General features: G+C 53.5%; 2 protein-coding genes across 3 annotated transcripts in view; one reads left to right on the top strand and one right to left on the bottom strand.

The window, feature by feature from the left end:
* Window positions 1-4,574, top strand: part of LOC113486479 (ectonucleoside triphosphate diphosphohydrolase 8-like) — a 6,544-nt gene extending 1,970 nt beyond the window's left edge. For both annotated transcript variants that reach the window (XM_026860452.1, XM_026860453.1), the window contains exons 4-10: window positions 491-641; window positions 1,157-1,316; window positions 1,454-1,684; window positions 2,640-2,903; window positions 3,288-3,398; window positions 3,705-3,842; window positions 4,205-4,574. In XM_026860452.1, coding sequence (XP_026716253.1) covers window positions 491-641; window positions 1,157-1,316; window positions 1,454-1,684; window positions 2,640-2,903; window positions 3,288-3,398; window positions 3,705-3,842; window positions 4,205-4,411 — 1,262 coding nt within the window. In that variant the 3' untranslated portion in view covers window positions 4,412-4,574. The remainder of the gene's footprint in view (window positions 1-490; window positions 642-1,156; window positions 1,317-1,453; window positions 1,685-2,639; window positions 2,904-3,287; window positions 3,399-3,704; window positions 3,843-4,204) is intronic.
* A 2,231-nt stretch (window positions 4,575-6,805) lies between these two features.
* Window positions 6,806-14,028, bottom strand: LOC113486485 (ectonucleoside triphosphate diphosphohydrolase 8-like). The gene is made up of 9 exons (XM_026860461.1): window positions 13,906-14,028; window positions 12,884-13,001; window positions 12,195-12,345; window positions 10,984-11,143; window positions 9,954-10,187; window positions 8,644-8,916; window positions 8,029-8,139; window positions 7,233-7,370; window positions 6,806-6,988 (listed from the first exon to the last, which is right to left on the bottom strand). The coding sequence occupies exons 1-9, from the start codon at window positions 14,026-14,028 to the stop codon at window positions 6,806-6,808; spliced, it is 1,491 nt and encodes a 496-aa protein (XP_026716262.1).
* Window positions 14,029-23,937: the final 9,909 nt, after the last annotated feature.

Here is a 23,937-nt window from a genome sequence, read left to right as displayed (position 1 = left end):
TCAGATCCAGTGCCAGGCTCTAAAAATAGGAACTCAAGTGGTGCAAAGGGCACCTTTGCATATGTGTATGGGCTCTGTGTGCCCTCCTGCGTGTCCTCTGCAGGATAAAGGAGAGCCTGTCCCTTCCCCTTCCTTCCAAATAAGGAACTGCTCTGTTTGTCCACCAAGTCCTGCAGGACTGGCTGGTCGCCTTTGAGTAGTTCGGCTTCCCTGGGATTAAGCATCCGCATCACAAGACTCACAGGGCAGCCCTCCCGCTTTGTCCAGAGGAGGAGCTCACCGCCTGCTCCCACAGTGTGCCGTGGCACACATGCTGCCTCCAGGCAGGACAGCTCTGAGAACTGCCCTTCTGGGGACACCCTTGGCAAGGGCACGACTAGCTTGGGTACATGGGGAAAAAGCCCTGGGGGCTTTATGGGTGGACATGTCCCCTGCTGTCCGGTGTCCTGGCAGCACTGAGCTCGCTCCATCACGGGGTGCCCTCTTGCAGGAGAAGGCATCTCTAGCTATGCAGACAACCCTGCTGAGGCTGGAGCCAGCCTGAAGCCGTGCCTGGACAAGGCCATGAAGATCATCCCGGCAGAGCAGCAGCGGGACACCCCCACCTACCTGGGGGCCACAGCGGGCATGCGGCTGCTGAGGTACTGGCACTGCCCTGAGCTAACCACCCCCAACCCCTTCCCTACCGCGTGTTTCTGCACTGCATCCGGGTCAGGGGGCTGGGACAGGGGGCTGGGGGCAGGAGGCTGGGGGTATCAGGGGCTGCTGCCCAGGCAGGCCATGGTGATGGGCAGAGCATCCACGTCTGCAGTCTGCCGGGGTGTCCAGGAGAGCCGCTCGCCCAGCCCAGCACCAGCCCAGCACCCGCCCCAGAGGTGGATGAGCCTCCTTGCCAGACTTGCCTTGACCTTCCCGCATGCTCAGGCAGAGCCCGCGGGCAGCACTTTTGGGGAGACTCCTGGTGCACCACTTGAGGGATTTGGCAGCTTGCAGGAGATGTCCTGCAGGCAGGGCAGTGATGGAGGGGATGTGCCTTGTCTCTGAGCACCACCGCTCCTCCGCAGAGGACAGCAGCCCCTTGCTGCTAGCCCTGCTCTGAAAGCCCCCTGGCCATTGCCTCCTCCACTACACGGTATTTATCTCCTTCCCTGGGCAGGGAGCAGAACAGCACCAAGGCTGAGCAGGTCTTCGCCGAGGTCTCCAAGGCCATTGGCAAGTACCCTGTGGACTTCCGTGGAGCTCAGATCCTCACAGGGAACGAGGAGGGCTCCTTCGGCTGGATCACCATCAACTACCTGCTGGAGACGCTTGTCAAGGTGCGAGCTTGGGGAGGGGGTGGAGGGGGGTGGAGGGGGTCTCCCCTCCCTGCTGTGCTGCAGTCTGACCTGAGAAGCCAATGTCCCTGTGGTCACCCTGTGCCGGGTCCCCGTGGGTAACTCCCAGTGCTGGGCAGCGCTCCTTCTTAGGTGAGTGGACCCACCCACCAGCAGAGGATGTGGTTGGAGCTCTGGATCTTGGTGGAGGTTCAACCCAGATCACTTTCCTTCCTGGGACCACCATAGATGACAGCAGCACGAGATCCCTCCTCAGGCTGTACGGGACCAACTACTCCATTTACACCCACAGCTATCTCTGTTATGGACAAAAGCAAGCTCTGAAGATGCTGATGGCATCCTTGCACCAGGTAACCACCTCCAGCCTTGTGCTCCTCAGCTACAGCCTGAGCCCTGATCTCACTGAACTAGGCAGGCAGCACCCACTGGGTGTGACGATGACTGGGCTTTGTGCCTTTGTGCCAGCCCCTGTGAGGATGGGGGGTACAATAGGGCCACCATAGCAGGAACCATCCCAGGGATGACCCAACAGCAGAGGGCAGGGTTGAGACAACATGAGGTGGACATCCCAGAGCAGGATGCCTGACCACAGGACTTCGGGGATGGTGGGTGCCTGGGGGCCCTGTCCCAGGGCTATCTTGCCCAACAGATCTCCATTCCTGTCCTGATGGAGGGGCTGTGTCAGCCCAGCCTCAGTCACAGGGGGCTGGAAGGACCCAGCCCTGGAGGAGGGAACCTGATAGGTGCTAGGAGGCTGGGGAAGACCCAGAGGGGTTTTTTAGCACCAGTATGATAATGAATAACTTGGTTTTATGGGTAAAAAGTGAACCTGCTGGTCTTCAGCAGGATGTGTTGGCCATGGGAGAGTGAAGGGAAGTGGTGTACAGGGGGACACTGGTGTCCATAGCTTGGCTGTGGGGTGAGGGCTCAATGCAAAGTCGTGCTGGTTGGAATGGGCAAAAGAACAGGTCCAGAGCACATTGCAAAGATAAATCAGTGTCCATTTTGATTTTGCTTAAACGGCTTCTCAGCTTTGGCTCTCCTCTGAGTCTTGGTGACCCTACAAAGGGAGAGTAGGGGCAGAATGGGTCTACAGTCAGCACAGGATACAACCCCCCAAGGCCTTGGGCGTGTGACCATCACTGTAGCTGATCCCTGACCACAGCGTGGTCACACCATGCTTGTCCTCATGACTCTGTGCCTGCACCCTGCGGACAAGACCGCATGGTTGGTGGGGCCACCATGCTAGTGTCCTGCCTCTGGCTGTGGGAACAGGGCAATGCTAACAGCTCCCACTCTCTCCAGGGCAACCCATCTTCCCAGGAGATATCACACCCCTGCTACCCCATGGGGTACCAGGAGAATGTCACCACGTCAGACCTCTACAACAGTCCCTGTGTCCGTGCACCGAGCACACCCAGCCCTGCACAGGTCCTCACAGTGATAGGGACAGGGGACCCAGCAGCATGCAGCATCGCCATCAGGAAACTCTTCAACTTCACCTGTGGGGCCAACAGGACGTGCGGGTTCAACGGGGTTTATCAGCCGCCTGTGCGGGGACAGTTCTTCGTAAGGAGCCTCCGTCCCCATGGCTGTGGCAGGGGTGGGGGATTTTGGGTCACCAGAGGCTGTCCACGACCCCAGGAAAATTGCTGTATGAGAGAAGTCTGAATAGGGCCAGGCCTGAAAGCTAGGATGTGCCCCGTGCATGGAGACATGCAGGGTGCTCACCAGTGTGTCAGGCAGACCCAGACCTCTCTTGTCACAGCACCAATCTCTTTCAGTGTGGGGAGCAGTCCCAGGGCTCCCTCCCAGCAGGTCAGCAAGCATCACCCTGCTGTGCTGAGATGTGGCCTTAAGAAACTGCAGAGCACCCGGAGGGAGGGGCAGGGAGGGGTGGCAGTGGCCTGGGTGTTTCACTGACTTGCTGCCTTTGGTCTTAAACACCCACAGGCCTTTTCAGGGCTTTATCACAACCTTCACTTTCTGAACCTGACTGGAGGGCAGTCCCTGAGCCTGGTCAATGACACTGTCAGGCAATTCTGCATCATCAAGTGGGAGAAGGTGAGGTCCTGCCTAGGAGATGAAACCCATGTTTCACCTGGGCACTGGGCAGCCTAAGGGCTCATCTGCAGCACATCCTCTGCTGCACAGAGAGCAGCTGGAGGGAGCTGGGAGGAACAAAAAGATCTCTGGACAGGGAGAGAGATGGAAGAGCAGCCTGTAGCCTCCTGGGTCCTCCTTGCTCCCCAAGCTCACGCACTCCTGGGTCTTTGCTCCCAGCTGCACTGTGGGGCTCTTCCCCACAGTGTGGGTGTACAGAGCACTGCTCTGCACTGGCAGTTCCCCCCGGCTCTTCCACCTCTGCAGATGCAGGAGATGTTCCCCACTATGAACAGGACTCACCTCCGTGATGTCTGTGCAGCAAGCTCCTACATCGTCACCCTTCTCCTGCAAGGCTACAAATTCAACCATGCAACATGGCTTGATATTCACTTTGTCCAGCAGGTAGGAAAGTGCCTGGCAGCCCCCAGCTTCCATGCTTTGTGCCATGAAATGACTTGTGCCCACCCTGTCACTGCCCCTGCTCTGCCTGGATGGAGGAGGAGGGAATAATGGGGCAGCACAGCCTATGCCCAGGGCAGCTCTTGAGTTACGCTCACAGGCACCTGCCAGGAGGTCTGGCCTGGGCCATTTATGCCCTCCCCCAGCTTGTCTCACTAACAGAGTATCTGCAGCCCAGGGTGTGCACAGATAAGGTGGCTGTGGAGCAAGACCTGGGGGTGCAATAGCAAAGGTCTTCCCTGGTTCTCTGGCTTGCATGGTACTTTTCAGCCTTTCACATCTCTCTTTGTTCTCTGTCTGCACAGGTTGCCAATGTAGATGTGGGCTGGACTCTGGGCTACATGCTCAATCTCACCAACATGATTCCCTCAGAGACTCCCCAGAGAGTTGTAGGGCTCCAGAGAAGCAACTGGATAGCAGCTACAGTTTTACTGGCTGTCATGATCATCCTCATCTTCTGCCTGCTCACAGTCATATGCTGCCAGAAAAACTCCAGTTATGAGAGTCTCTAGCAGTGCCAGCTCCAGAGGCTGCCAAAGACACTTAGTCCTCCTACCTGGCTTGTGTGAGGAATTACAGACCTGGGAATCACCCCTATATGTCCAGAAGCTGTGAACTTGCAATGTGGGACACCTGTGTCCTGGCCTTGTGAGCTGGAACCAGCATAGGCTTTAAAAAATCCTCCCTGTATCTGTGTGCTGTCTGGTTTTCCTTTCCCCTCACTGTTGTTTGGAGATATTCTAGGAGGTGAGGCATGGACGTGTAGAGCAGAGGCTCAGTGCTGTGTGTGTGTGGGGACCACAGTGCTGTGGGGCGGCTGGAGATGATGGGACCAGTGGGTCAGGGAAGAGAGAAGGGGTGTCTGAAAGCAACAGGATCATCATGAGGCTGGTTACAGCCTGCAGCAGATAGTGCAATAGTGCATGTGGGGCAGATGTGTGTGCCCCATCCCAGGACAAGAGCCTGCATCACCCATGGCCACCAGGAGGATGGTCAGACACTGGAACAGGCTCCCCAGAAAGGTGGTTGGTGCCCCAAGTCTGTAAGTGTTTAAGAGGCATTTGGATGATGCCCTTAATAACACGCTTTAACTTTTGGTCAGCAGTGAAGTGGCCAGGCCGTTGGACTATGATCACTGTAGGTTCCTTCCAACTGAAAATATTCTGCTCTGTTCTATTTGGTGCCAGACAGAGGGGCAGTGGCAATGGGACTATGGGAGAAGCTGGCCTGGTAGATGGGACTCAGGCTCTGCTCAGGACTGGGAAGCCCTGTGAGGTGAGGGATGGCAGCAGCACCCTGCTCTCCTCCGTGAGGTTCCTCTCTGGTCCATCTGCACCCTGTCTGTGCCTGGCAGACATCTCATCCTCCCTCTCCAGCATACAGGGTGATGTGGGAACACTGGTGGGACATGTCAGGGCAGCTCCTGGGGCCCCCTTTACATTTTTGGAGAGTCCCACTGGTGTCCAGTAGATGGGTGAGGTGAGGACAGCGGAGCTCTCATCAGGAAAAGACCTGTCCTTGTGCCCTGCTGGCTTCTCTCTGAGGTATTGCAGATGTTGAGATGTCTCCAGGAACATATCCCATAACACTGAGCAATGTTGACTCTCCCCTAAGTCCCCTTCATCACCAGCCCTTACCTGGAGGATGGAAACAATAAAATCATAACTATTCAGGAGCAAAGTAACAGGCATTCCCTCATTGGCTGCCCTTTACAGTGTTTATTTGGAGGATGAGACCTGTGAGATGCCTGCCTTTCTGCAGACACCAAAGGTCAACTCCTGACTGCCAGAAGGCAAATAACAAGATGAATCATCCACAGGGCAGATAACAAATGAGCAGAACCAAAGGCAAGGGTGTAGTTGTGGGCAGGACCCAGCCCAGCCACGTGCATGGGGTCAGGGCAGGACTGCAGCCTGCTGGTGTCTCAGACTGACACCATGGTGTCCAGGACTTCTGCTGGTGGGACAATGATGTCTCCAGTAACATCGGTTCCTTTATCCCAGAAGAAAAGGAGGATGAGATGAGATGAGATGAGACGAGACGAGACGAGACGAGACGAGATGAGACGAGACGAGACGAGACGGACCCTCTGGGGAGGCATGGACCATGTTTCTGACTTTGGATGTTCAATGTGCCTTCTGTCTCCAAGACCATCAGATATGTCCAAACAATACACCCTCAGGAGAGCCAGCTGGGGTACTACAGAGCCTTGCAAGCCCTCATGCTGGCAGACCTGGCAGGGACCCGCCTGGCTGTTGGCAACTGTTCTCAGACCCAGCATTGCACTGGTCTGGGCCATTTATGCCCTCCCCCAGCTTGTCTCACTAACAGGGTATCTGCAGCCCAGGGTGTGCACAGATACAGTGACTGTGGAGCAAGACCTGGGGGTGCAACAGCAAAGGTCCTACAAAGGTTCTCCAGCCTGCATGGTACTTTTCAGCCTTTCACATCTCTCTTTGTTCTCTGTCACCAAGTCACCCTGTCACCAAGTGCCTGCAGCTGTGCACTAACAGTCTGGCACTCTGGGAGCTCTTCCGTGGCCAGGCTGGCTCTCCATGGCCCCATGTGCCAGCCAGTGGGATGGAGGCCATATCTATAACAGGCACAGCGGTGTGAGCAGGCATATAGGCATGGCTGGGGTTCCTGGGGTATGTGGAATGATCCCAGCAGGACTCCACAGGAGTGGAGATCCTCTGGAAACCTCACATGGTGCCTATCTGCATGTTGGGGCCAGTCCCATGGAAGGCCAAAGCTCGGTTCTTCAGGGCTGTAGAGGATCACGTGCTCATCATCACTGAACCAGCCTCAGGCTGCCAGTCCCGCTGGCAGAAGTGCAGTGCACTGCAGTGCAGGGAGCCCTCCAGCCCCAACGTGCTCCTGCCAGGCTCTGAGAGGCAGTTGGGCTCCTACACCCACAAGAGCAGGAGCAGGGCAGCAAGCCCCAAGGCAAGGGTGAGGATGATGAAGGTGATGGCCGCAGCCCACAGGGAAGGAATGTGCCCCTTCACCCGTGCTGGAGGCTCTGCTGGGATCATGTTGGTGAGGTTCAGCATGTAGCCCAGTGTCCAGCCGACATCGGCACTCCCTGCCTGGCCAAAGAGAGAGGGGATGATGAGTTAGCCCCGCAGGAAAGCCACATCAACGACACAGGGCCACCTACTCCTGTACGGCCCAAATGGGGTGCAGTAGCTGGCCCCACACCCAGTGCCATGCTGGGATGTGGGGCAGGCAGGGCTTTCTGGACCGTAGCTCTCACAGCACCCCAACGCAGGAAGCTGGCTCTTTTCCCCAGTGCTGCCTCTACTCCTGCCTGCAGGATGCGTCGCTGCCTACCTTCATCTGAAAGAAGATGTTGTTCCAGCTGGTCTCATTGAACTTGTAGGCATCGAGGAGGAGTGTGAGGATGTAGTTGGCATTGGCGCAGTATTTAGGCAGTCGTTCAGGATTCTCTTTAGGGTAGCTAGAAGACAGCTGGGGTGGGGACACATTTGGGGAGGAAGGGAAGTCATTTGCACTTTCCATGCAGGGACAGTGTCCTGATGACTATTGCATGAGGGGCAATGGCTCCACAGCCACCAGCATCCAGAAAAAGACTTCTGGACCAGGCAGGAATTTTGGACCTGTCTGCATGGGGCAACTCCTTTGAGGAGGATTTACTTTCCACATAGAGAGACATACTGGAGCTCCTCCTGACCCAGATCCTCCCATCTCAGCCTCCTCATGCAAAGGGCTCCTGCTCTCTGCCCCATGGTGGTCCTAGCACCTCTTGGCCTTATCGATGCCCATTTGACTTGTTTCCAGAGTGGTGCCAGCAGCTGACTCTCCTCTCAGCATCCTCCAGTGCTAAGACCCACCTCCATCCCCAGCTCCTGTGCTGGAGGAGAGATTTTGCTGCCTTCACCTGCCCTGGCTGCCCCTTCCTCAGTGTTGCATGAGCAAGGAGGGCCCCCAAGGGTGGGTGCAGGATGGTCCTGGCTCCCACACATTGCTCAGGGATGGCTCCACTGTGTAGGGCACAGCTTAGCAATCCGCGAGCCTTGCTCTGGAGGGGTCCCTGCTCCTCTTTCCCCACCCCAGGGCCCCTTTGCTTCTGAAGCTTCCCCACAGCCTTTCATTGTGGGGAACGTACATTTTCCCAGCTTCTTGCACAGAAATGCTCGATGGTCTCCCTGACAGTGGCCAGCGATTGCCCTTTGGTCAGGTTGAGAAACTTGAAGTTATAGTAAAAGGCAGAGAAGGCCTGAAAGGCAAGAGGCAGAAATGTCATTGAGCTACAGTAGGGAAACCCCCCCCAGAGGGCTGACCACCCCCCACCCCCTTGAAGCAGGAGGTGAGGTTTGTCCTTCACCACTTCACCAGGTTTGTCCCACCCTTGTATAGTCCCACGGCATCATTTTCCATGTCCCAGCAGAGATGATGAGCTGGAAGTATAGGTGCCTGTTGGCTATGGCAGCACATCGAGTGCAGGCAGAGCTTTGCCTGCAAGCTGCTGGCTAAGCTGTTTTGTTTTACTAAAAACTTGTTTCTTGATTGAGCACCTGTTTTATTAACATGGCCCCATTCGGAAAGCTGGCTGGAAAACCTGAGACAGCGATCCCTCATATGCCCTGGGACAGTGGTAATTTGGGAGTTTCTTGCCCCTGTTCTGCTGCAGGGAGGTGACAATGTCACAGGACACCCAGGGACACCACTGCTCCCCAGGACATGCTCTGCCTCGGAGGTGGGAGGGTGGGATTTGCCTTACAATGAACTGCCCTCTGACCGGGGGCTGGTAGACGCTGTCAAAGGTGCAGTCCTGGCGCTGGCCACATGCCGAGAAGTTGAACAGCTTCTTGATGGCAGCCAGGCACCCACTGGCATTGCCCCTGCCCTCCAGGGTCACGTTCCTGTCACCGAGGATCAGGCGTGGGTCACTCTGGTTCGTGCAGGGACTGGTGCGGAAGGAAGACAGCGAGATGGTTTCATTGTAGTCTTTTGGGTAGCAAGGGTGATCGACTTGCGTGCTGGAGGATGACTCCTGGGAATAGCAAAATCACAGGCTGCAGCCCCCTCCAAACCCTCTTGGCAGGCATGATGAGTGTGAGGATTCACCCAGAGCTCCCCCTAAAGCCACAGGCACAGACATCTCCCACCTCCTCAGCAGGGAAAGACCCTCCTGCTGTTTAATCCTGATCTTGTTGGCTGTCTGCAGTCTCAGCCCGAGCTCAACACTAATTCTCACTCTGCTTTGTCTCATTCCCTATCCCATGGAAGCAGACCCAGCATGTCTCTACCCTGGCCAGCAGAATCATGGTTTGGGGCATGCAAAACCCTTTCCACCCCGGATCTATCTCTGTCTCTAGCTCCAGCCCTAGCCAGGGACACCACCTGGGACCTTCCTGGTTGTGCAGCATGAGCAAACCCTTCTAGCTCTCCAAGGCTGATTCTCCTGGCAAGACGCAGCTCTGTGAAGACCCTCTTCCCCTCTCAACTTCCAAAAATTGGCCTGAGAAAGATCTCTGGTTCACATTTCTCAGGTCTGTGCAGTCACAGAGTAGTTGAGTTTTGTGGGGAGCTATAGGGTCTCTGGCCAACCTCCTCCTTAAAGCATGATCAGCTAGATTGGGTTGCTCAGAGCCTTGTCCTGTCAAGTTCTGAATATTGCCAATGTTGGTGACTCCACAGCATTTCTGGACCCTATTCTGATATTTTTCCATCCTTATTGGGAATAACTTTTCCCCTGCATCTGTTTGGAAATTCGCATGTTCCAGCTTGTGCCCGTTGCCTCTTGCCCTGTCATCTTGCACCTCTGAGAAGAGCCTGGTCATTGCCTTTTCCACATCCTGTGCGAGGCAGCTCTGTAGAGCCTGAAGACCTCTCCTGAGCCACCCCTTGTAACACTTCCTATGCTCCTCTCCACACCTGCCTACCTGTGCTCCAAGGAGTCTGAACCTGCTCTCAGTCTCTGCTGATGCCCCTCTGGAAGAGCGTTGTCTGTTCTTCCTTTATGCATTAACAAGTCCATGGTTGGTATCATGAAACCAGAGTCCAATTACCCCCCAGTTCCCTTCTCACCACAATTAATTCCTTTGCCAGTCGCTTCAGCATCTCATTCTGTCCGTAGCAGAGGTAGCTGTGTGTGTAGATGTTGTAGCTATACCCATACAATGTGAACTTGGAGGTTTCGTTCCAATTCATGACTGAATTTTCAGGCATAAAGCTGATCTGAGTGGATGCTCCTCCAAGATCCAGTGCCCCAAAAATGTTGGCTGCCTCTGGACGAACCCACGCGTGTGCTTTGGGGGAGTACTGCCAAGGCAAGACAGGAGAGGAAGAGGAGTAGTACAGGGCTGGGTTTACTTGCCCTGAGCAAAATTCTCAACCCACTGAAGTCAATAGGGTTTTATTACTAAATTCAATAGGTATTCAATTCAATTATTTCCCTCTGTGAGGCCCCACTGCCTTCCCTTGCCCAACCAGCCTGGCCATTTATCAGAGCCAGAAAAAACAGAGATTGAATTGTGCCAACGTTCTGTGGGCTCACATGGCTCTGAGTCACCGGTCCCCAGACCAAAGTGCTGGTGAGGACCTGGCTTGGAGGGGCTGCCCTTCCTGAAGAGCAGGCTGCAGAGACACCGGTGCAAGGGCAAGGACAGAACTCCTCCAGCAGCTTGCACAGGAGCTCAGCGGTGCCAGCACCACTCTCAGCTCTGGCAGTCCTGGGATAGAGGGTGGCAGGAAAGAGGTTTGGTTCAAGCTTCCTTCAGACTGGCACATTCGAGTCTCCCAGAGCCACACAGAGATAGACCTTCCCAGGGCAGCGAGACAAAGCCCAGAGGAGCAAACGGTCCCCACTGGGCTGCACGGCTGACCCCGCTGTCCCCAGGACACCTGTGTCCGTATGGTGTGGACATGTGCCCTTAGCTCTTAACCCCCTGCTCCTGGATTCTCCCTCCTCTTTCACTGTAGGTGAGCCAGAGGATAACTGGCTACTCCCCTAGATCATTTCAGAAACCTGTTAACCCTGTCCTTTACTTCTGTGCTTAAGAAAAATCAGAAAAGCTGTGTTAGGAAAGAAGGAGTGGGTGTTTCACCCTTCTCCCACCTTAGTGAAGGACTCTAGGAGGTAGTTGATGGTGATCCAGCCATAAGCCCCCTCCTCCTCTCCTGTAAGGATCTGAGCCCCTTTGAAAGCCATGGGGTACTCTTGCATGGTCTTAGTAACTTCAGCCAGGACTTGATCTGCTGCTGAGCTGTTCTGTTCCCTAAGAAGGACTCAAAGGTCAGGACACATACCCAGCTACATCAGTACATCAAAACAGTCTGTTGGTTTTTTGTTGGTTGGTTTTGTTTTTTTTTCCCCCCAGTTCCACATACTTGTTTTTTGCAACAAGCAGTTTGTGTGAAATGATGTTTCCTGCTATGTAACTTGTCAAAGCTGCTCGTACAGCATAAATCCCAGCTGTCTAGACTTGGCTTCAAAAATCCAGTGCAGCTTGATCCCAGTCACACAGAGGTTTGCCAGGCACCCTTCCCTACCTCAGTGTCTTCCTAGTGCTGCAGGCCAGAGGGGATTGTGCTGCAAAACCCAGGTTTGGACATCACCCACTGACTTCACCAAAGCCAGGGCTGGTTGCTGAGCTCAGCTGGGTCTTTTGGGAAGGTGCCAGCCTGGTTTCAGATCTCTGAGTGGGGAAGATATCTTGGGACTGCCGGCATATATTCCCTCTCTGAAGCGAGTAACCTTCAGGCTATGACCTGGCTCTTTCCCAATGAAGGGGTCTGATTGCCAGGGCACAGAAATAATGTTAGATATCTGCAACCATAAAACCAAGAACCATGAAATGAAGGTTGACATTTGAAGAGAGCTAATATGGTCTGGTGAAAGGTAAGGGCTGGTTCTGCAGCACCTCGCTGCCTCCTATCTTGGCCCCACTCCCCCACCAGCACCCATCCGTCTGGGCAGATGGCACCTCTCCTGGTGGCATCTCAACTCCCTTGTGTTTAAGGAATAATGAAGAGCAAACAAAGAGCTATGAGAAGCAATTTTTGCTTGGAATTGGGCATGCAGCACCATCCTGGGACGTAGGGTCCCAGGGACACCAACAGACACCTCTGAGCAGCCTCTCACTCAGGACTGCTCAGCCACCCATGTGTCCCCACTGGGCTGCCTTCTATGCACCTCCCCAGTCATTTGCCCATGGCAGCATGATTGCTGGGACCTCCTGATAGCCTGGCCCCAAGCAGGACCCTGTATTCTGGCAGTGGCTTCTGGCAGCTCAGTCACTGCTCCATCACCCCCACACCCCACAGTACCTCAGTAGCCTCATGCCTGCTGTTGCTCCAAGATAAGCTGGGACATCCCTCTGTTTTCCAGCAGGAACAACCTTCATGGCTTTATCCAGGCACTCCCTTAGGGAATCACCAGCTTTCGGGGGATCATTGGCATAGCTTGATATGCCTTGCCCTGGAAGAGTCAGGACAGGACAGGCTGATGGGAACAGCTGAGGACAGGGATGTGGGATCAAGGTGGCACAGGGCAGTGAGGTCTGTCACCTCTTAGCAACAAAGGGTGCTTTTCCAGGGTCCCCCAAGACCTGGCTGAACCATGCTTATGTTCCTCTCCTATGGCCTCTCCCCATGTCTCGCATGTTTTCAGCAGTGTCCCCAGCTCTATGAGTGAGACCTTCCCCAGCCAGGACAGCAGCTTGGGCATCCGGGGGAAGTCCAAGGTGGAGGAATAAAAATCCAGAGCAACATCAAGGTGCTTCAGTCGCACCAAGTGTGTGGGCACACGGTGTTGAGGGGCCTCCAACCATGAGTGAAGCCAGCTGGGAGTCAGTGAACACCTTGCCTGCAGCCAGGGCTCCCCACCATGCCAGCATTGACAGCAGGATGGACAGAGCTGCCCAGCATGGGCAGGCCAACAAAAGGAAGGGCCAGGTCATCCACCCACCACATGAACACTCAGGGCAGCACTGAGCCCATGGTAGGGGGATACTGACCCTGGACATCACAGGACAAGTTCTGGCTGACCACGCCGGTGTCGTTCTCCTTGTCTGAATCCCACTCGTAGACAAACAGGGAGGTGTGGGATGAGCCTGCGTCAAACACCATCCCATACTGGAAGGAAAAAACAAGACATCACACTGGCAGGAGGATCATCATCCTGCACTGCCAGGGTGGTGAGGCCAGAGGATGCCCCCCCCCCAATCCCTCTAAGGCACAGCTACCATGGCAGAGCAGGGCAGTGACAGTGCATGGCCTCTGCATAGGCATTTCTCACAGCAACTGACAGACTTTTTCATTCCCTCTCCTGAGGTCTGTGCAGCAATGCCAGCTTACACAAACATTTTCTTCGTTGTTTCCTCATGCCTTTTTTTTTTTCTTTCTTGGTTACATACTTTTTGTGTCTACACTGGCTGCACCTTGGGGCCAGCAGCTCTCCCATCTCCACTGCTCTCTGCTACCCCATGGCTGCACCCAGCCTGGACAGAGGGTGGCAGGGCCACACCAGTCCCAGTCTGGGAGCACTCAGTTGTGTGCCTCTCCCCTGTAAAGCCCTCCACCTCACCCTGAAACTCTGCCAACCCTCCTCCAGCAGCCAGGGTGGGATGCCAAGCTGCAAGGGAGAGACAGGGAGGAGCCACGATGCTTATGCTGTGGTGTGAGCTGGTTAGGACAGGCTGGTGGGACCTGGCAGGAACAAAGGCCATGTGGAGGTGCATTGCCCTGAAGTGCAATGCCCTGGGAGGGCTTTGCCTTACCCATCTGCTCCAAGGTAATCTCCTTGAAGTGCGTCAAGCACATGGCATGCTGGCTAGTTTCAGAGGAGGTTTCCCGCACCCATTTTTGAGGTGGCCAGGCTGTATTTCTTCTGCCTGCATCTTCAGATAGGAAGAAAACACCCACCCAGGTACTACAAGATAGTTCCTACTAACCCCCTTCACCTCCTAACCCAGAAGATGTTGCCTCTGAGCACCTGCCAAGGTCTCTGCAGTGGTGCTCGGGGACCTTTTGGGCTCACCTTGACTGTGGGTGGCAGGGTGACATCTTCAATCCTCACCAGGCTGAGAACAAGGGCAATGATGGAGAGTGCAATCAGTGCCCCAACAATGGCACTGGTGAAGTGCTTCTTGTTAGCAAACATTGTGGTGAAGGCTCCTGCAAAGCCAAACACAGGAGAAAGGTGGTTAGACATGGCCAGCTGGGAACAAGCTAGTCAGTGAGAGCTGCAAGGAGATAAGCTCCGGAAGTTGTCCCCACACTGATGTTATCTTAAGCTGTGTAACCTGGAAATTCTGGTGGATAATCAGAACTTTCCCTGAGAAAAGCAACACTAGGATAAAATAGGAGGGGCTGGAGGAAAGAGGGGTTGGTTGCCCAGCAGCCTGGCACAGTCACGATGGGATCGCAACAGTACTCCAGGTCCCACACCCACTCCTGCTCAGCTCACCACTACTGGGAAGGATCAGGTCCAGGAGGAGCAAAAGAAACGCTGCACCAAACAGAGGAGAACATGGGAAACTGCAAAAACCCCTCAGTGTGAGATATTGCAGAAGGGGAAGGTGATTTTATTTTACAAGGTGTAAGTAAGGTCAGCTCACCTGCTGGCACTCCCAGACCCGTGTATCCAGGTGTGTCTGCCCAGGTGGGACTGCTCGGAGCTGGGTTTCAAGTCCTTGCTGAGGCTCTGAGCTCTTCCACTGCCTGAAGCAAACCCAGCTTGGCCTTTTATATAATATCCTTTGGAAATGGATGCTGCTCGAAAATCTTCTCCCGTTATTTTATCTCAGACCTCATCAGCCTTAGGCAAAACTCTTGAATATCATTTCTCTTGTTTGTCTTACAGGTATATTTATGGCTCAGTTTGGCATCTTCCTGACACCTTATCTTCAGCCAGTTAGTTCCTCCTCCTCATTTGAATGAAACCACACATAGGAGTTCTGCAGCAATTAGCACACACCTCTCCTTTTAACCCTTGTCCCCCTGCTTCTTTGTGCTTTTACACACACACTCACATTTCTGTTCTCTCTTTGCTTTCACCAGTCTTAATATTTCCATTATGAGTCTCCACAAGGTTTATAAGAGGTGAGAGTGATATTTCCAGTATCCAATGCCCTGAAATCACACACAGAGTGGTAGGTGCCTTGACAATAAGTTTTATTACAATGAGAAGGAAAATCACATCAGAGGAGAATGGCCTTGCCAGGGGGGTCTCAGCAATCCTTGCTGAGCTTTGCCAGGGGAGACAGGAGAGGCCAAGACATTGTCATGGCCCAGCTGGGACTGCAGTCATCTCTTCCCTGTGTGTGACCCAGCTTCAAGCTGCTCCTGGGCTGGGGGTCCCTGCAGACATGAGGACCCCAAGGAGAGACAGGGAAGCGAGGAGGACTCGGGCCCTCACAGGCCCCAGCTCTGCCATCTCTCTGGGCACATGTTTGAGGCTCAGTGGCACAGGCAGGGCATCACAGCACCCTTGTCCTGGGACTGAGAGGGCTGGTGGATGGGAGACCTGCTCCCTCTGGGTGGTACAGGAAAGCTCCTTCCTGCTGATTCAGCTTCTCGGTAAGAGACTGCCAGGGTCATCACAAGGTCAGTCTCAATGGAAGGATTCAGTTCCCAGCTGCCTTATCTCAGCTGAGTCAAACACAAGGATGCCAGAAGGGAAATGAGTGCTGGGGGGCCTTCATCACATGCCACCTTTCCAGAGCACCTTTCCCTGCAGCCGGCAGGACGCTGTGTGCACTGAAAGCACCACCCTGTGAAATCGAGGGTGCAGCAGTCCTTGAGTGCTGTCCCAGGTCACACCTACCTGCAGCTTTCACAGAGCTGGCTGCCTGCGCTGTACCCTGCTGCCGGCTGGCTGGGGCTCACACCTCCAGGCCAGTCCCTCTTCTCATGGCAATCGCCTTTGCAGTGGCTTGTGTGGTGGTGGGGTGGATGCCTGGAGCCCAGGGAGTGCCACCACTCCTGCATTCCCACCTCCACACAACTCATTACCTTTGGACTCACACAGCTTAACTGGAAGGGTGTGAATGAGTGTCCAGGCAGCAGGACTGTCTGAAATGCTGTTTCTGTTTCAGTTCCTAGGATTTCCTCTTTGCCAGGCTCAGCTCTTTGGAAAACGTGGTCACTAGACTGGGGCAAGTCCAGCCAGGAACAGCCCTGGTCCATGTAAGCACAAGGGCAGTGAAGAACTAAGATGACACAGCAGCAACTGGTCATGGTGCATGGGAGGGTCTCCTGAGCTGCCAAAAGAAGGAATGGATGGGAGTGCCCCAGGTCTGCTTGTCCCAGTAGGGAACTGGGGTGCAGCTGGAGCCACACGCCAAATGCAAGTTTTGTAATGCTTCCAGGTCCACCACTGCAGCTTCTGAGAGCAATGGACCCCACATAAACGTGTTGAGTGGGACAATGTACTCAGGCAGTAAGTGGGGACACATGGCTCTGTGGTCCCACCTCAGGGATCCAGTCCCTTGAGGAGCTGTGTTCACTCCAAAGGGGCCTTAGAGCAGCCCAGTGTTCTGGAGCTGCAGGAGCCCTCAGCCACCCATCTTCCACAGACCTTGTCCTAGAAAGGACGGCAGGACAAGACTCAGCCCTGCTCCTGAGATGGGCACAGCCCCAGAGGGTTGGAGATCAGGGTCAAGCTGATGAGAGCACCCTGTGGACACCACTGAGCAGATCACAAGCAACTGCACCCAGTGGTGTTTTGCTCGCCATGAAAGCAGTGTTGGTGGTGTGCTAATTCCTTCTAACGTGGGCAGATGTGTCCATTCCCTGAACAGCAGCTGTACACCTGGCAGCAATGAGTGGAGTCAGGAGACATCCCCCAGGTGCTAGAGCCCTTCATCCACCTCCTGAGGTCCTGAGCGTCCACCTTCCTCTTGGAAGGAAATGTGGATGTGTAAAAGCAGGAGAACCAGTTTCACTAGCACATTTTTGAGCAAACAGCCTGTCTGGGTGCCGAAGGCCTGGCAGGGCTTGGGGCAGAGCTGCAGGATGGGGCTGTGCCCAGGCAGAGGGCATGTGGCACCACTGGATCTGGGTGGATGGCTTGAAGAAACTGGTTTCAAGGGAGCTCCTCCATCTATTCTATCTCTTCCCCTCCCTGAAACCCAGCAGGAACTGCAGGGCTTCAAGCTGCCCCAGCTGGAGAGGACCAGAAATCCCTATTCTCCCAGCACTCTCCTTACTGGGGCCCATCTGCCATCCTACAGACCCCCATGGGCTTGGCTGGTGGACAAAGGTAGATACAGGGGTGGGATCAGGACAGAGGCTTTGCTGGGAGAGGTAATATTGTTTAAATATAGTTCAGTTAAATAATCTGATAAAAGGTAGTACTTCATCAGTTTATGCTAGGTATTCCTGAGCCAAGTCACAGCTATGGCTTAGTAATTTTGTGGGCAAAATTCTCCCTGCAAAAAGTTTAGGGCAACAGAAAGCTAGGGCTGGGAGGAGGCCTGGCAAGCTGGGGCAGAGGCAGAGCCCGTGAGCTCCCATGAGACCGGGAGAAAGGCTCAATGGAGATCGTCTTCCCAAACCTGTGTCACGTCCCCAGCACAACAAAGAGCCCTGATTGCACCCCCGCCTGCTCCCTTCAAGGGCTTCCAGAGAGGCCCCTTGATTAACAAATTAGATAATTACATTAGTTTTTACCTCCTCCAGCTGAATGTCCCTTCTCCTTCCACCTGGGCACTCTGGGAGGGAGAAGACTATTTCCCCTTGTGCCTGCATCTGCCCCTCATGCAGAGCCCTGCACCTCTCCCAGGTGATGCTGCCCCAGCTGAGCTCTGGCAAGGTGACAACCCCCCAGCTCAGTACCACAATTTTCTCTAGATAATCCCACCCGAGGTGGTGTCTGTCTGTTAAAACACAGGCCAGGTCTCAGGGTGTTACAGATTGTCATTGATTTGCTATTGATTTAGTGGATGATTTTGGACCTTATGATGAGAAATAATCATGATTAAATCATAGAATAGAATTTTATAAGAATATTAGTTTTATAAAACTCAAAGAATAATTGTATATTGTTTTAAGTAACTATGGAACTCTGTGTAAGCATGTAACCAGCTGTGCTGCTATGAGCTCATCTGTAAAACATCAGACCAAGACTGCATGGGCCACATAGTTCAATAATTATTAATCTTGAAATAATACTTTATTGTTTTGCATATCAAAAGGTAGAAGCTTAGGTAAGATTAATAGAAATTAGAGAAAATTAACTGTAACAACCTGCCTATGTCTGCCAAGTTACGAAGAAACTCAGTAAAAGGTAATTCTGACAGGGGGAGATGGCAGCAACTGACCCATGGACTCCCAACTCATTACAATCCAGATTCATTTCAGGACTCCAGTGAGTATGACTGGGAAGAGGCGTGGATATTAAAATAATTTACATGAATTAATATGTTTATGTATGAGCACTTGATTAATATGTATTATTGTATTCTATATAATCAGCATGTTATACAAATTAGGTGTGCGTTGTTGGTGAGACGACTCCCCTGAGCACCCAATGCTGCTAATAAAGGAGTGTCTGCTTATCTAAATCCCACTGGTGTTGGTAAGTTCTCTAAACTGTTTTTGGTAACAAGGCCAATGTGATGCCTCAGCATGGAGCATCACGGGACCTGGAAGGGTCATGGTGCCTGGCCCAGAGGAGCACCCGCTCTCACATGGCTCCCCTCAGGTTCTCGGTGCCCTGTTTGCCTTCAGGGATGTGCTCTGGTGAGAGCTAAATGTGATATTTGTTCATCACTGAAAAAGGGACCTAGATGTCTGACTGCAGGTGGACAAATCTGCTACGGAGAAGTATGGCTAGAGTACACACACACCCCTATTTGATCTGCTTTTGACATATATTTATTTGTCTGTGGCCCTCAAAATGACTTGTTGAGACCCAGAAGGAAGTTGCCAGGCAGGTGTGGAGACGCTGCGGGGTTCGAGCCCAGCCATTACTACCAGTCATGAGATGACTGGTGTTTGTGAAATGAGATCACCTCCATGGCTAACACCTTCCCTGTGCCTTCTGAGAGGAAAACACCCTGACTCGGAGTCAAAAGAGAGTCTCTCATTTCCCCACCATCCAGTACCTGCACCACGAGGTCTCCCCAGCTCCAGCCATGGGAGGTGCAGGCAGTGGCTCTGTGCAGGTTCCATGTCTATGGGTGAGCTGCACCACTCACTCCTGCCTCCCATTCCCCTTCTAGATGCACCCCAGGTCTTGTTGTGTCTTGTCCCAGCACAGACCAGCTCCAGCCCTCCCTTCCAGTCTGACTGCAGCAAGACTGGTGGAGTTGGGGCCACTTAAAGCTGCCTTTGGGATGCCCACACCTGATGTTCCTGGCTGGCAAAGAGCACACCAGACCTTTCCTCCTCCCCGTTGTCTTTCCCAGTGTGCATCATTATTAAACATGCCCTGATTGCTCTGACTGCAACTGTTTTGTGCCATCTCTCAACTGTGGGTGCTCTGGGTCAGGGACATGTGCCTGGAGCCAGCTCCTGTGCTGGCCACAGACAGCTCAGTCTGTTCCTCTTCTTTGTGCACAGCTACAACATACCAAGTGCTGGTCCTGGGGCAGCTCCATCTCCCATGGCACTCAGACGGGGCTTAGCACAACACCTGCATCCTCATGAGATCCCTGAGATTAATTATATCAATGAAAATATCAGTATTTCGATACTGACAGTGGAGCCAGCTGAGTGGGGAACAGGCACCCGGGGGACAGGGATGTGCTGCCCAACACTGTGGTGATGGGCTCCATGTGTTCTGGGAAGGAGGGATATGGTGAAGTGATGCTCCAGGAGGTTGAGGCTGTTAGTTACCCGCTTTCCAGCTGCGTTGCCTGGGAGTGAAAGCACTACGTTGGAAGGTGAGGTCAGGGTGTCTTGGGTCTGGCTCACAAGAGCCCCAGGCCTCTGGCCCCAGGTATCCTGAATGTTTTTGATTCCTGAGATCAGGGAACACAGGGAAATGAGGATGAAGGACCCTTAGGGCAGGATTTTCCCTTTCACTAGTGTCACAGTGAGTGCTTGGGGACAGCAGCTCTGGACATGCTTGATTGCCTCCAGTGTGATCAACAGGGCCATAAAGAAACAAAGCAGAGGGTGAGATGGCGATATGATGGAGGTGTCCCTCAGAAAACAGTGGAGGATATTTGCTGGAGACCAGGAAACCCTTCGGTTATGGGAAGTCTCCCTTGAGCTACCAAACTGGTTTGGACAAGGACAGCTGGGACCATGATGGTGACAACTCCCCTGCCATGGTGCTGGGTGGGCTGTGTTCAGCAGGATGCCCTGTACCACCTCACTCACTGCTAGGTCACCTCATGTCACCACGCTGCCGCATTCTGTAACACTTCTCTCTCAAAGTCTGAGCAAAGCTTCTAAGAAGATGCTCCAGGGACATCACCTTTGCTGCAGCTTCCTTTTCTTCAGCCTTTCCTCCTCCTGCCCCTGCCACCCTGGCTGCTCCCTTCTTGGCTTTCAGCACTTGCCCCATACTTCTCATCACATCTTTCCACGAGTGGTGACTCAAAATGTACCCATGCTTTCAACTGTAGCCTTGCCAACTCTAAATTATTCTGTAAAAATTACAGGTGAAGTCCTGGGAATGCCAACCTTGAACCCGGGGGCTGCAGCAGCTCAGGGCACCTGTGTACTCACAGGGTGACATTTGCTTTTGCACACACTGACCACTGGCCAGGGACACCCCAAAGCCACCACTGGATTCCACCTACCCAGCAGCTGGCTCAGCCACTCTGAACGTGACCCCTCCTAAGCATACCTTGTGTTTGTCTGCTCTCGTCTCCAGAATGGCTGTCACCTGAAAGAGAAGGGTGTCAGACTGGGGTAGCATGGTTTCTTGACAAATTTAGATTAAACACTACTTTTCATTTTCTAGATGGTCTCCAATAACATCTTGACTGCTTGTCCCAATGTTCCCAGCAGTCAGAAGCTGAGCTAAGGGCTGCAGTTTGCCATTGCCTACCTGCAGGTAAGACACATCTCTGACGCAAAAGCTTAGAAAAAACCAAACCAAAGCTGAATTATGAGAATTCATGAGGAGCTGGAAAGCTGGATTACAGGCAGGTCCACTGCTCTGAGGGGTGCACAGGTGGAGGCAGACCCAGGCAGGGGTGACACACAGCTCCTCTCCCTACAGGCAGCGCAAGCGGCTGTTCTTGGCAGGGCTGCCAGGCCTCTATCATTTTCCCAGCAGGACTGACCCAGCACAGGCAGCCAAGCCTCTTATCTTGGTGAGGGGAATTAGTTTGTGTGTGAGGTAACCAGACCACATTGTTACCACATCCCAGACCATGATTTGGTGTCGGCACTCACCACATGAAACCCACATACTGCTGGTGGAAAAAGTCACCAGAGGATCCTCTTTACTGCAAATGTTGCTTTTGCCACCCCAAACTGCCAGCCAGGCTCTCCCCGGACACAGGGATGCACTAGTTTCGATATGCCAGGTGGGGTTAGTGTTCCCATGGCTGTTTGGGAGTGCTAAATAAAAAAGCAAGAAAAGCGGCAAGGGACTGAGAGGACTGGGTGGCACAAGGACCACACCAGCAATGGACACGGTTGAGGCTGTCAGGAGGGGTGGTCTGGTGGCTCTGGGGCAGATGAGGAACTATGGAGACTTCTCCCTTCAAAGCACAAACATGCTGCTTGTAAAGTTCCAATCAGGGGTGCCAGGATGCTGCTGAGCTGCACTAGAGCAGCCTGCAGCAGCCAGCTTCCAGCTCAGCCCTGCGTTCAGTCTCACCTGCTGCCCAGGCTGAAGCCAGCTCTGCCCCCAGTAGCCCCCAGCGTAGCTGATGCTCTGGGTTGGCAGCTGCGAGGAGCAGGGACCCTGGCTGCAGGGGGGTTTAGGGGTCTTGCACCACAAAGTACTTCGTAGGTCTGTGGTGTGATCCAAGTGTCAGAACCAGCACAGAGGAGGCTTTCGGACAGTGATGATCTGAAACATGTTTCAGCCAACTTAACTATAAAAATCTAGCTTTGACTTGCATGAATTTCCTAAAAGACATGCCTGGGTGACAGCTGGCTGTAGAGTTAGTGTTTTGGCTGTGAATGCTTTTAGCATGTGAAAGTTATCAAAGACACAAGAAAAATCAAGGCATAGGCAGGCTTGGCCCATGGTGTGGCTGGAGACCTGCCAGCAGCCAGCAGCTTCCCAATGGTCACGGTGTCTCAGCTCCACCCTAAGGAAGGCTATAAAAGCCAATATAGCTAATGTGAGACAAATTCTGGGGTCACTAAAGTCAGCCAATATCAAGGCTGTCATGTAATTCCCAGTCCTGACACCCATGTGTTATCTCCACATCTTCTACAAATGATGAACTAAAATGATCCTTTCTGCTCTTGTTGCCTTGCTTTTGACTCTACAACCCTCTGAAAGACACTCCACCACCCTGGTTTCCTTCCATGCATGTCTTGGCCATGGTCCTTGTGTCCTTGAGCAGCAAAGATGCAGCTGAAGGCACTGGCTGGGGAAGGGGAGGTAGGTGCTTTGGAGATGGGAAGGGAGGTGTCTAACCAAGCCCTGAGCACCTTCTGATCCATTTGGTGGTAAGCATCCAAAGACTGGATGTGTCTGACCTACAGACACCTGGGATGGGAAGTGTGGGAGAAGGGACAGTGAGAGAGGCCAGAGGCAGCTGGAAGAGGGGAATTCTCCAGTTAAGAGATGCTTTTTGAGCTAAAGATGGTTTTCCTTAAGCTTTCTTTTGCTGGCGTGTATGAAAACGAAAGGTTAAAAAGTAAATCAGCCAGACTTGCTGCCAGGATTATGAACTCTCTGCCAAAAGCATTGCAAAAGGCTGAAGAGTTTCAGCCATGGAGAGCAGATGATGGAGATGCTTTGGCAAAGGTTTTGTCCCACCCACAAACCTGAAATTTGGGGGTCAAAGAGTTGAGAAAGTCCCAGGTATGAGCTGCCAGGAGTCCCAGATGCCCAGCACACATCTCAGACCTCCTGTACGGGCTTGGCACCGTCACTGGAGCCTGGCCGGGAGAAATACCCAGCACTTCTAGTTTGTGTTCAGCACTAACATATTCCTCTTTCCAGTCTGGGAGTCCTGTGAAACAGCAGCAGGTCATGCTCTGTGCACCCAAGCGTTGGAGGGTGGGTACTGTGGGGTGACCACCTTTGTGGGACAGAGGGTTCCCAAAGTACAAACCCAGGCTCTGTGCAGAGTTTTGGGGCAACCAAGGACAAATCTGCCTTTCTCTGCAGCCAGCCCCCTCACAGCGATGGGCTTACAGCAGATGATGTGCAGATACATAAGACAGTCGTGCTCAGACTTAAAACCTGACTAAAATTAGGCTGTTTCTCCCTGGCAGCTAGGGAGGTGTTGGGTGGCTCAAGTCCCTGGCACACAACCTGAGCACATGGCAAGAAGTGACCTGGACTGCAACCTGCACCTTGCAAAGCCTCATCTGAAATGAGTGACAGCTGCCAATCATGATAAAAGCCAATCTCCACAGCTGAAACAGGACTGTGGCTGGCATCTGCCTTGAGAGGTATGTGGAGGCATCTTATCCAGTTTAGCAGTATTTAGTCCTAGTATGAGAATCTGAGGCAGGAACAGGCTGACCAACAGCCCATCATTGCTCCCCTGCTCCTTCCACATGGACTTGTGGGTGTTCAGCAGCTGCTCCCAGTTAGGGCTTGCAAGACTTAGCTTTACTTTTGGGGCAGTTCCAGCTATTTCCGCATGACAGGACAGCTCTGGAGACAGAGCCCACCTCTGGGTCTCAGGGGTCAGCCGCTGAGCCATGGCACCAACTGTGCTGTCCGGTCCAGTAGCTCCACATCTCCCAGCTTGTCAGTGCTGCACAAAAAGCACCCCCCAGCCACATTCTTGTCTTGTTCTCCCACACCATCCTCCTCAGCCACCCCCGTTGATGGGTGCCTGCTCTTTTCACAGCCTTGCCCTTACCTTCTGTTCCCATGAGCCCTGGGCAAGGCAGGACACTGCTTGAACCACAACCCCCAGGGTCCTTCCAGCAAAGCAGCTCCCAGCTCCTGAGCAGGAGCCATCCA

The sequence above is a fragment of the Athene cunicularia genome (assembly GCF_003259725.1).
Source record: "Athene cunicularia isolate RWA chromosome 17 unlocalized genomic scaffold, athCun1 chr17_part1, whole genome shotgun sequence".
In the NCBI taxonomy this organism is placed as follows: domain Eukaryota; kingdom Metazoa; phylum Chordata; class Aves; order Strigiformes; family Strigidae; genus Athene; species Athene cunicularia.
The sequence above is the reverse complement of the archived record's forward strand: the minus strand, read 5'-3'. Positions and strand labels throughout refer to the sequence as shown.

Excerpts from the sequence above, each read along its gene's own strand:
- LOC113486485 (XM_026860461.1), bottom strand. The coding sequence starts at position 14,028 with ATGTTTGCTAACAAGAAGCACTTCACCAGTGCCATTGTTGGGGCACTG. Across the intron at positions 12,346-12,883 it reads CTTGTCCTGTGATGTCCAGG|GGCAAGGCATATCAAGCTAT; the intron begins GTCAGTATCCCC and ends TGACTCTTCCAG. Across the intron at positions 10,188-10,983 it reads TCCTAGAGTCCTTCACTAAG|TACTCCCCCAAAGCACACGC; the intron begins GTGGGAGAAGGG and ends TTGCCTTGGCAG.